Below are 12,988 nucleotides of genomic sequence, written 5' to 3'. Positions count from 1 at the left end.
TCTCTTCTATGCCTCTCCTTTAGTATATTTTCCTACAATGTTTTTTAAAGGACAGTGTCATAGTGCAGTGGGTCTTCTGGGCCTGTGAACATGACAACAGATGCAGGCTTATCCCTATAATATGTGTCAGACTGCCTGGGAGGCATAGCTTTTCAATGTTTTCTGAACATGGAGACCCAAGAATGAGTGTGAATGTGCTGCATGGAGGCCAGACACAGATGGAGAGGAGGCTCAGAAGGAGGACATGAGTGTATGTTTTGTGTGTTGTTGACCTGTTTCTCTTTTTGCTGAGAATCCTTTCTCTTACTCTGTTTCTTGATCTGTCTTTGTCTTTTCTTGTGATACTTTCTCTTCTTTCTTGGTAGCATTTGATATGGAATTTAAATATCTTTGTTTTTCACTCAGCATTATCATTTCCTTGGACTGTTCTTAGTAAAAGTAATAAAATGTTCCCCTTTAATATATAAACTGCCCTATTCTTTTGTTTTTTATTTTTTGAGATAGGGTCTCTCAGTTTCCCAGACTTTCCTCAAACTTGAAATCCTCCTGTCTCAACCTCCTGAGTTGCTGGGATTACAGGTGTGCACCACCACACTTGACCAACTCATGAAATGTTGTCCTTTTTTTTTTTTTTTTTTTTTTTTTTAATGAAATAGAAAAATGTCTTCTTAATACATCAGAAATACTTTATTGTTTTGGCTTTTTTTAAACTTCATTATAATGAGGAAGAATGATTTAATCTTTTTAGAACCATTGATACCAGAGAATACAAAATATAACTTTATATATTTCTTGTTTGATTTAGAAAAAGTTTAATATCAATAAGAAAATACCTTTTAAAAAGCCAGGTCATATAAGTTGTGTGTGGTGGCACACAACTCTAATTTCAACTAACTTGGGAAACTAAAGCAAGAGAATTGTAAAATCAAAGCCAGCCTGTGCAATTTAGTGAGGCTGTCTCAAAATAAAAAGGACTGGGGATATAGCTCAGGGTTAGAGCTGCCTGCCTACAATGTATGAGGCTCTAGATTTGATCTTCTATACCAAAAAAAGAAAAAAAAATTAAAAAAAAAGAAGAAAAGCAGATCATTTGATTTTTACTTAACAAACACTATACTTACTATGTGGTAAATGATATTCTAAACACATGCTTATATATTACTTACTTTAATTCATTTAATGTTTGTATTAGCCCAAGAGATAGATATTACTGATCTCATTTGTGGATTACTGAGATTGAGAGAAGCCAGATTTACCCAGCTGTGAGCAAAACAGCTAGTACCAGAATCCGAAAATCACAGTGCTCTTTTGTTACTTTAAAAAAACAGGGAGAGGGTATTTTTTAAAAAAATTTATTTTTTATTTTTAGACATACATGTCAGTAGAGTGTATTTTGACATATTCATACACAGAGTATAACTTCCCATTCCTGTGGTTGTACATGATGTGGAGTTACATCAGTCATGTATTCATATATGAATATAGGAAAGTCATGTCCAATCCATTCTACTCTTTCCTATTCCTATCCCACTTCCCTTCCCTTCATTCCCCTACGTTTAATCCAATGAACTTCTGTTCTTCCCTCCCCACTCCCTTATTGTGTGTTAGCATCCACATATCAGAGAGAACAGTCTACGTTTCGTTTTTTGGGATTGGCTTATTCCACTTAGCATGACAATCTCCAGTTCCATCCGTTTACTAGCAAATGCCATGATTTCTCTTCTTTATGGCTGAGTAATATTTCATTTTGTATATATACCACATTTTCTTGATCCATTCATCTGTTGAAGGGCACTTAGGTTGATTCTACAGCTTAGCTATTGTGAACTGAACTCCTACATCACTGTAGTATGCTGATTTTAAGTTCTTTGGGTATATGCCAAGGAATGGGATAACTGGCTTAAATGGTGTTTCCATTCCAAGTTTTCTGAGGAATCTCCATACGGCTTTCCATAGTGGTTGTACCAATTTGCAGTCCCACCAGCAACGTATGAACAAACATTTTCCCCGACATCCTTGCCTACATTTATTGTTACTTGTATTCTTGATAATTACCATTTTGACTGGAGTGAGATGAAATCTCAGTGTAATTTTAATTTGCATTTCTCTAATTGTTAGAGATGTTGAACATTTTTTCATAGATTTGTCAACCAGTCGTATTTCTTCTTCTGTGAAGTGCCTGTTCAGTTCCAGGGAAAGGGTATTAGTATATATCTATTCAAATGATGTCCAACCGTTTTTTGTAGTGTTTAAGACAACCAAGGAGAGTGACTTTGATAGAAATACTTCCTTGGAAGTAACTAACGAAACAAGTTATGAGTGTGATAGTAAAATAAAAGATTATCCTGTATCATTCTGAAATTTTAAATAGACACAAGGATTAAAGAAATTTAATGATATGGAAGTTATTTATATGTACATTTTAATTGTGTTTCTCTTTTTAAGGCAACAAATCCCCTTATTTGTGGTTGAAAGATGTTATTAAGAAAGAAGATACTTCTTTTCTCATAAACATATTTGAAGGGGGAGGCACAGGCTGTGATCAGCTATCAGGCATCCTTGCTCAACCAACTCTCTTCCATTTGCGAGGGCCATTCAGCCTTCGAGTGACCCTGCAGTGGCTGGACCTGTTCCTAGCAGCACTGGAGTGCTATAACACGTTTATCGAAGAGAAGACTCTGGAAGCCTGTGAGGTCCTGGGTAGGTAAAACTTACCCCTAAGTTAGCACAGCCAGTCTGCTAGGCCTCATCCTGGGTAGACAGCTCACTGCCATGTCAAATGATAATAACAACACTGATAGCAAACTCTGGTTACTTAGTCTGGGCAAAGAGTTTTACCTGCATTCTCATTTGTGTTAGTCAACTTTCAATTGTGACAAAACATCTGAGGCAATCAACTTACAAATAGAAAAGGTTTATTTTTTTATTTTAATTTTTCTTAATTATTATTTTTTATTTGTTCTAATTAGTGGAAAGATTTATTTTGGCTCATGGTTTTGAGGTATCAGTCCATGGTTGTTGTTGTTGCCTTTGAGCCTTTGTCAAGGCAGCACATAGTGTTGGGAGTACATGACAGAGGCAGGTGCTCACCTCATGGCAGCCAGGGAACAGGGGGAGAGAGAGAGGGAGATATATATATCTAGATCAGGGGCAAGGGTCCTAATATCTCCTTCAGGGATATGCCCCCAATCCCTAAATTTCTCCCATTAGGGCATACCTTATAAAGGTTCCACCATCTACTAGTTTGCCACAGGAGCCGGTGGCACAAGAGCCTTTCATACATAGACCTTTGGGGGACACTCATCCAAACTGCATCATCACTTAATTTCACAATGAGTATGATATGAATGACAAAATACAGCCTGCACAGACTTGGCCAGAACTTCCATATGTATTTTTTATTTGTTTTTCTTGGAGTACTGAGGATCAAAACCCAGGGCTTCACATATAAAAGTCAAGTGCTCTGCCACATATAAAACATATAAAAGCCAAGTCCTCTGTCAGCCATTTCATATCCATTTGTAAAGCCCTTTAGAGGTTTTTGTTTGCATGTAGTACATTAAAAGCGTTCATCATGACAGGAATTCTATGATTTTATTCCAAGATTTTGTGTAGTATTATTTTTCTCACATTTTCATATTCCTTCAACTTTTGATCATTCTGTGGAAGTAATAGTGCTTTTTGCAGAGGATAGGATCCAAGTGTGTGCTCTTTAGTCCATGCTGGAAGAAAAGAGGTGTTCAGCTTCATCCTTCTAGTGACCTCAGTGGGACATATGAGGAAGGAGGTGACTCTTGGGGATGGAGCATATGGAATTGTCAGCTAGCATATGTGCCCTTTGCTTCAAGTTCTTCAGCCAGGCTTCTTGTAAATCCTCTTTCCCATGGGTTGAACCAGACTTGTAACTTGGAATATGTCTTATTATCTAAATGATTTTTTTTTTTTGGTACCTGGGGATTGAACTCAGGGGCACTTAACCACTGAGCCACATCCCCAGTTCCTTTTTTTTTTTTTTTTTTTTTAATTTAATTGAGATACAGGGTCTCACTGAGTTGCTTAGCACCTCACTAAGTTGGTGAGGGCTGACTTTGAACTTGTAAACCTCCTGCCTCAGCCTCTGGGATTACAGGCTTATGCCACTGTGCCCAGCTAAATGATTTTTAACTTGAAGCATCCAGTATTCTAGTGCTTAGTTGTGGCTGAATTACTAAAAGAATTGTCATTTTCTCTTCAGTTCTATCAGAGACAAAGTTGGTATTATGGGGGTCTGGGGTTGTGGCTCAGTGGTAGAGCACTTGCCTAACACATGTGAGGCACTGGGTTCAATTCTCAGCACCACATAAAAAAATAAAGATATGTCCATCTACAACTAAAAATACTTTTTAAAAACAGTTGGTATTATGGAAATTTGGGGAAAGGAACTAGGTCTTGGTTTTTAGCATGAGGATGGTAGAAGCTGAGCCTAGTGAGGAGTGTGCATGTGTGTGTGCACATGCGTGTGTGTGCATGCATGTGCTGAGGTTTAGAAACAGAGTTTATTTGATTCTGCAAGAAGTTATAAACCTTTCACCAATGTTAGCTGTTCAGTTGTAAATAATACCTTAAATTTGTTGTTTTAAGAGCTATCAGAAAGTTTTAATAAGGAAAAAGTACAGGAAGGAAAACATGCAAAACCTTCTCCCCTCATTGCATTCCTTCAGTGATAAAAACTATTAACAGGGACTGGGGTTGTGGCTCAGTGGTAGAGCACTTGCCTAGCATGTATGAGGCACTGGGTTCAATTCTCAGCACCACATAAAATAAAGATATTGTGTCCATCTACAACTAAAAAAAATTTTTTTTAAAACTATAGTAATAGTTTAGTGTTTACTCTTGTAAAAATTATTGTTCATTTTCTCATTTTTTTGCATTCTTCTTGCTGTTTTAAGATAAAACTTAATAGTATTTTTAAAAAATTAATCCAGTGTGCCCTAAGTGCTATAGTAGTTTTATATTTAATATCATCAACTTTAAAATACAGTTTGTTTATTGGAAATTTTGCAGTCTCTCTGAATTGATTCCATGCCCCTCATGCTATTTCACCTAGAGTATTATGTTTCTTGTTTCAGATTTCACTTATAATCCTGTCTATGCCTTTGCAAGAAAAAAAAAAAAATTTTTTTAAAAAGCATCAGCATGTTTAAAGATTTCTTCAGTGTCATTACATTTATTATTATTAGGGGACATTATATTTCTTATGACCACAGCAATATAAGAATTTGATAAATAACTATTATAGATAAATGTTAAATTATATTATATGTTAGAGATCTGTTTTTGTTTAGTCCATATTGCTTAATGATGGGAATATATTCTGAGAAATGCATTCTTAGGGAATTTTTTCTTGTGTGTTTTTTTTTTTTTTTTTTTTTTTTTTTTTTTTGCTGTTCTAATGATTGAACCAGGGGCACTTACTCCTGAGCTACACCCTCAACCCTTTTTATTTATTTATTTTTTTTGAGCTAGGGTTTCACTAATTTACTTAGGGCCTCACTAAATTGCTAAGGCTGGTCTCAAATATGTTGTGGGAATGTATTTTTGCTGGATTCAAGGATATTTGATGTTTGAGAATTTAAGTGTTTTTAAAACTTTTTTTTTTTTTTTTTTTTTTTGTAGTTGAAGATGGACAGCATGCCTTTATTTGTTTATTTTTATGCAGTGCTAAGGATAGGACCCAGTGCCTCACATGTGCTAGGCAAGCACTCTGCCACTGAGCCACAACCCCAACCCCAAGAATGTAATTCTTAATATATGGTCTCAATTCTTTGACTGCATAGCAATCTGTTGTTAAATTGTTTTAACAGTGTGTTAACATTTTGATTCACTTTCTCTATCTTTTGTGAAAAAGAATTGGCAGCCCTCACAAGTATAAATTTCTTACGTAGTCATTACCTTTATTCACTCTTGGAACATTTATACTAATATTTCAGATTGTCTCTTTGGGGTCAGAAGGTTTTTAGTCCTGGAGTACTGGACTAAGTGAGGTGAGGGAGAGATTAGCAGTATGTTAGGTGAGAGACTGGTCACGGTGAGTGGGACAAGAGAAAACAGTCTGATTGTGTCCACACAGATGAGTTTATTTAAAAAAAGAAAAAAAAGTGATGTACAATAGATACAAAAATTGATTGCATAACATGCCCAGTGCCCATCCACACTTACTTAAAGACCACTGTCATAATTTATCTATATCATCCCTTTCAACTATGTTTAGGTTGTTTTTTTTCGTAAGTAAGAACAATGCTAAATGAACGTTCTTATAAACACATCTTTGTGGGTTTGACATTATTTTAGTAGATTAAAATTTTAGTCCTGGATCAAGTGCAAGGCAAGCACTCTACCAGTGAGCTACAGCACCAGCCCAGAATATTGATTTTTTAAATTGAAAATATATCTATATACTTAAAGAAAGAACTTTATATTAATATTAGTGGAGTTAGGAAGAAGCATATATTCATATTTTAATGTAATTATTTCTAGGTACTGGATCACAGTCTTCAGTTTTGAAGTCAGTGAATTTCTTTTTAGAAAGTATTGCTATGCATGATATCACAGCAGCAGAAAAGTGTTTTGGCACTGGTGCAGCAGGAAGCAGACCCAGCCCACATGAGGAGGAAAGGTACAACTACAGTAAATGCACAATTGTCGTCCGGATTATGGAATTTACCACAACCCTGCTCAACACCTCTCCAGAAGGGTGGAAGGTAGGGTCTCTTCTGCTGCTCTGTTAATTTGATATTAGAACTCAGCAATGGAAAAATGCTTTAGAAGTTCCTATTAGAAATGGCTATGGCTTCTCTGAAACTTTCCATTGCCAGAAGATTTATCCATTGTTACTTATTTATTTTAATTGACAAAATTTCTTTGTATTTATGGTGTACAACATTTTGGTATTTGTATCCATGGTGAAATGACTGAATTAAACTAATGAACATATATAATATCTCACTTTTTCTTTTGTTATTGTGAGAACATGTAAAAATTTACTCTCAGCAGTTTTCAAGTATACAGTACATTGTGTGTATGTGTGTGTGTGGGAGCTACTGGGGATTGAACCTAGGGTTGCTCTCTTTTACTGAGCTACATTCCTATCCATTTATGTTTTTTATTATGAGACAAGATCTTAATGACTTGTCTAGGATGGCCTCAAACTTGTGATCTTCCTACCTTAGCCTTCCCAGTCACTGGGGTTACAGACATGTACCACCTGTCCAGTAATACATTGTTATTCATTGTAGTTACCATGATGTACAATCAGTTTTTGAAAATACTTGTTGATCCTCTCTAATCAAAAAATTCTGAAATTCAGAATGTTCTAAAATATGAAACTGAATTATCATGTTAGCACTCAAAAAGTTTCAAATTTTGGAGCATTTTGGATTTCAGATTTTTGGATTGGTGATTCTCTGTGGAGAGCAGTGACTGAGATTGGGGGTCCCTGATGACCTCATGGCTATGGCATGCCTGATGCCTAGGAATGTTCCTGTGCAAGGGCACAGGATACTTAGCTGCTATGGTAATGCCCTGTGTGAGGAGGCTCTATGCATGAGTCTTATCAGCTCTGACCTTGATCTCAGGTACATAGCTCCTGAAAATAAAGGAATTCTTACCACACTGTTTCTCGAGCTCCGCTTCTCCTGAGCCTGCTCGTTGTAAAGTAACTTTTTTAAAAAAATTTTTAAAAATATTTTTAGTTGTCAGTGGATCTTTTATGTTATTTATTTATTTTATATGCGGTGCTGAGGATCAAACCCAGGGGCTCACACATGCCAGGCAAGCACTTTACTGCTGAGCCACAACTCCAGTAATTTAACACTGAACTTTCTTGAGAGCTACACAAAACTCTTAACATTTGCAACTCGGAAAATCTACATTGATGTCCTAGTTTCTGTAACTTTCCTGAATACCAAGAATAATGCTTACATAGTCTTTAACCTGATAATGAGACATATATAAATAAAGATTGCTGGCATAACTCCATCAGAGAATAGCACTTCACCTGATCCCAGATTTATCTTCAAAATCTGCATTTGTGAGTCTTTATTTTTCTAATCCCCCTTCTCCCTTTACTTGTACTGCAAGTTTGGCTGTGCTGGATGCAGCAATTCTCAACTATGCAAATATTCCAAAATGTGAAAGGATTGAATCTGAAATACTTTGGTCCCAAGGATTTGAGATAAGTACTCAACCTGCAACTGCATATCTGGGCTGGGGTTGTAGATCAGTGGTAGAGTGCTTGCCTAGCATGTGTGAGGCACCAAGTTTGATCCTCAGCACCACATAAAATAAACAATTAAAATAATGTTATTGTGTCCATCTACAACTAAAAATATATTTTTAAAAACCTACATACCCTTCAGATTTTAGATATGTGAATAAAATAGGAAATAGTTTTTTAAAATGTTTCATTGGATGCTGCATTTTATACTGTGATCAAATATCTGCCTTAGAAGCAAACTTGCAAATATTTGTAAATGTAACTGTGAAGTGTATTATATTATCAAACTTCAATCACTCCATCCACTGTCTGCTGTATGCCAGGCCTTGTTGTAGGCTCTGGGGATATAGCAGTGCCCTAAACCAGGGCCAGAAACTATGTTCTAAAAGCAAAAACCCCACCTGCTGCTTGTTCTCATAAAGTTTTATTGGAACATGGCCATCCATGTTTATCTACCTGTTGTCCATGCTGCCTTCAGGATAGAATGGGTTGAAGAATTGCAGCAGAGACTTCATGGCTTACAAAATCTAAAGTGTTTACTATTCAGTCTTAACAGAGGAAATTTTCTGGACCACTCCTCCAGTCATGTAAAAATTTTCAACCTCACAGGCATTGCATTGTGGTGAAAAATAGCTGTTGGCTGATAGAAATAATTTTATTTGAACCATCTTTTACAGCTCCTGGAGAAGGATTTGTGTAACTCAGACCTATAAACCTCTTGGTGAAAACACTCTGTGAGCCCATGAGCATAGGTTTCAATATTGGTGATGTCCAGGTCATGGATCATCTTCCCAGTGTGTGTGTGAACCTGATGAAAGCACTAAAGAAGTCACCATACAAAGACATCTTGGAGACTTGCCTGAAGGAAAATGTAACAGCACAGAGGTGGGTACTCAAGTCACACTCAGTGTTGTCTTGTGGAATTTAAGGTCCTAGTGCATTGCAGTGCTCCTGGCAGCTGTACACATACACACACAACTGCTGTAGCTCCTGTTTCTTTAAGGAAGGGTCTTGACAGTGGGGCGTATGGTGCAAATGATCTCATTTGTTTGGAAATCACATGTTTAGGAAATGCCTTCCCTGCACCTAGGGTGAGTGAGCTGCAGGTGTGATTAGCACCATGTTTGGTTTCCATGGCTGTTAGTGCACATGAGCCTTGTCTGGGGTTGCCTGCTTGTTTTCCAGGACTTTGTTAACGAATTTGAGAGCCAGGTAATTAGTGAATTTAATACATCTTTCATGTTCCTCAGTGTGTCCTGATTACAAAATTAGAATTCACTTGATTTTTCTTTGTATTTCTCTCACATGGGCAGTATTGAGGAGCTTTGTGCCATTGACTTGTATAGCCCTGCTACTCACTTGGAGAGGACCAAACTGACTTCTGTTGTGTCGGCCTGTAAACAGCTTCACAGAGCTGACTTTTTGCACATTATATCACCACCCCAGGTAACCATAACCAATTTTTTTTTGCATTTCTTTTAGTTTGATTATGCTATCTGGTCTATATATTCAATTTCTTTGTGAAATATCTTATTCTACAGGGCACGCTGAAATAAGAATTTCAGATATACTTGCTCTAAAAGTATAGATTTTATCTGGAATATAAAATGAAAGTAAATATGGAATGAAAGTGAAATAAAGAATAGTTGAAAATTTCCAGGGCAGCCTTCTAAAAATCTTTAGGAACCAACTGCTATTACACCTATGTGGCAAAGCAATGCAAATTGAAAATAATGTAGCATAGAAAGCATAGTTTGGAAGATTGTCTTGAACATTGGAATGCATTTGTCAGTGTCAGCTAACATAGATTTTTTTTAATTAATGAGAGAAGTGAAATCATGTTTTTCTGTTGAGTATGTTTTCTTCCTAGGCATTTCATGTTAATTTTATTTTAGTCTATAGCTTCGCATCATTCTATTGGCACAAGACTTCTCTTCCTGGTTTATAAAGGCATTGCACCTGGAGAGGAACAGCAGTGTCTGCCATCGCTGGACCCCAGCTGTAAGCAGCTGGCCAATGGACTCCTGGAGTTGGCCTTTGCTTTTGGAGGACTGGTAGGGAAAAATAGTTGCGTGCTGTTCTCATCCTAATGATGGCTGTGTGTAACTCACTTGCAGTGTGTCTCTAGGAAAAGTGTAATTTAGTTAGGTAAGATCTTAACTGGACACTGGACAAGTATTGTAATTGATTTACAATAAACTAACTTTCTAAAACTATTAACATTTTTTTTTTAATAAAGAAAGAGAATAATATTCTTAAATTAGGTTTGTCATGTTTTCCAAAGAACTTTAGGCAGAGAACATTTTATGACTATAAAACTGACATGTGACTTCTTCCTCTATCTTTGGTAGTTTTTAAGATGAATATCTTGGGAAGGCTCTGGAGGAAATCCCAGGAGCACCCAAGCACCACAGCAAAAGTCTTTAAGACTCTTTGAACTGAGTAGGCTGGTCTCAGTCTGGTATAGCTGAGTTCTGCAGCTAATCCTGTGTGTTTGCTTTATTCCATCTTCCATTGTCTCTTTTCCCATTGCAGGGACTTTTCCCTTGCCCTTTTGTCCACCTTGGTGTAGAAAATCACATTTAAATTGTTTAAAAATACTTGCCCTAAAAATACTCAATCATCCAAGGAGCAGTAAGATTTCTAGAAATTTGGAAACAAAATCATTCAGGGAAGATTTCTTTCCCAAAATGAAACCTAGAAAATGAAAAACTAATTGAAGTATGTACAAATAAAACTTGAACCCAGGCTTCACATGTCAAGTACCCTTTAGACCTTTACCCTAGAGTCTTTCTGTAACATCTGATATATGCCTTTGCCATGGTCTTCTGTCTTTTTCACAGTGTGAGCGCCTCGTGGGTCTGCTCCTGAATGAAGAGCTGCTGTTCATGCCATCCTTAGGCAACTCACAGACAAGCATCATTAGGTTCTCCCATGGAGAGTATTTCTATAGCTTATTCTCGGAAATAATCAATGCCGAGCTATTGAAAAATATAGACCTTACTGTGTCAGAGCTCATGAAGTCATCAGTGGATAATCCCAAAATGGTAAGAAAATTTTTCTTTAAATATTTTCTTATATAATGCCTATAAAAAGATAGTCCTGTTTCCAAAATGTTTTTTAAAAACAAGATTTATTCCTGGAGGGTTAAAAGTTTTTGTAAATATTTACAAAAACTTTTAAAATTTTTAAAAAGTTTTTGTAAATATTTTAAATATTTTAAATTCACAAAAACAAAACACCATCTTTATCAATAGTTAATGAATGTTAGTGAATGTTGAAACATTGATTATTTTTTCCATTCCCTCATGCCTCCCAAATTTCTCGGTCTAATAGGTACAACCTTACAGCTTAGGACTTTTGCCCAGATATCATAATGAATCCAAGCCTTTGTCCTGAGCAGCAGCCTGGGCAGACTGGAGCACAGGTAGCAAGCCCAGGCTGTGACTACTCAGAGCCTGCCCTGTGAGTGCAGGGGCTCAACATGATGTGCCAACCTGTTACCTCATGGTGGCCTGGCCCTAGGCCAGGTGAGCAACAGGACAACAGAAGTGAGGGCAGACCCAAAAGGAAATTGCAGAAATTTAGTACTCAGGGCTAACCAATAGCACTGATACTTCCAATATCTGATTAACATAAATCTGGACCAATAACATTGGTACTTTTTGAAAACCTGAATAGCATATATTTGAACCAATAGCATTGATGTAAGAGCTATATAAATCCCTAGACTAGCACACTCAAGCAGCAATCTCTCTTGCCCTGCAGCAGCCCTCTTTTCTTCCCACTTTAATAAATACTTTTTTACACTCAACTCTTTCTCATCTGTGGATTTTATTCTTCAAATTTATAATACAAGAACCCAGAAAGAAGAAATTGGTGATGAGTTTCTGGGGTCTGTTGTGACACTGGAAGGCATAGCCCACTTAAGAGCTGCAGGACATCACTTGATAGTAGGTGCAAAGAATTTGACTTTGCCAGCTACCATCTTTGACAGACATCCCAGTCTTGATTAACTGCTAACACTAAAATGGGCTTTCTTGGCTGCCAAGGCCTTCAGCTTATGCAGACCCCATGTGCCAACAAAAGCAGAGAAACTCCAATTTCAATAATAGTTTTCACACCAAGCCTGCAGACCCAAACTGTCCTTCCTGCCATTAACTGATCCTTCACACTACTAGAGCTTTCTCATGGCCTCTATGCCAAGTCACTCTTTCCTGCATATACTTGCTATATCTGTCTTTGCCTCTTCACATTGATTCTTTGGAGATCAGTATTTAATAAATCTTTGACTTTGGTTTGTTACACTTCTAGAATTGTGAAATGTAACCCACCTGTAGACAGAAACCATGAACTGTTTGTATGGCGATTTTAAGTGGGAGTTCATCATTTCATGCAAAGTTGAGCCCTCCTATTCTGAACAGTGCTTTCCTGCTATTGAGGGAGTATTTTGTGAGGTCGTACTAGCTTTTTTTGTTTGTTTTCCCAGTGTAGGGAATTGAACACAACCTTATGCTTGCTAGGCAAGTGCTCTACCACTGAACTACATCTCTAGCCAGGAATTTGTATTTATTAAAGTTAGAAATAAAATGATAGTACATACATGAGACTTAGGAAATTGAACATTTTGAGTTCTTAATCTGTTAAAACTTTTGGTGAAAATGATAGAACATTTATCTTTGTTCCCACTAAAATATTAGAACAGGATTAAAAATAACAACACAGTCTTGAAGG

At 36.8% G+C, this 12,988-nt stretch overlaps 1 protein-coding gene across 1 annotated transcript in view; it reads left to right on the top strand.

The window, feature by feature from the left end:
* The window catches only part of PRKDC (protein kinase, DNA-activated, catalytic subunit), a 194,152-nt gene that overhangs the window by 70,252 nt on the left and 110,912 nt on the right, over positions 1-12,988 (top strand). Inside the window, 7 exon segments of the mRNA XM_079137132.1 lie at positions 2,446-2,700; positions 6,517-6,740; positions 8,932-8,962; positions 8,965-9,139; positions 9,568-9,700; positions 10,150-10,308; positions 11,098-11,301. Coding sequence (XP_078993258.1) covers positions 2,446-2,700; positions 6,517-6,740; positions 8,932-8,962; positions 8,965-9,139; positions 9,568-9,700; positions 10,150-10,308; positions 11,098-11,301 — 1,181 coding nt within the window.

Source organism: Sciurus vulgaris, assembly GCF_902686455.1.
Source record: "Sciurus vulgaris genome assembly, chromosome: 1".
Lineage (NCBI taxonomy): Eukaryota > Metazoa > Chordata > Mammalia > Rodentia > Sciuridae > Sciurus > Sciurus vulgaris.
Note: the sequence above shows the minus strand (reverse complement) of the source record. Positions and strands in the feature narration are given on the sequence as shown.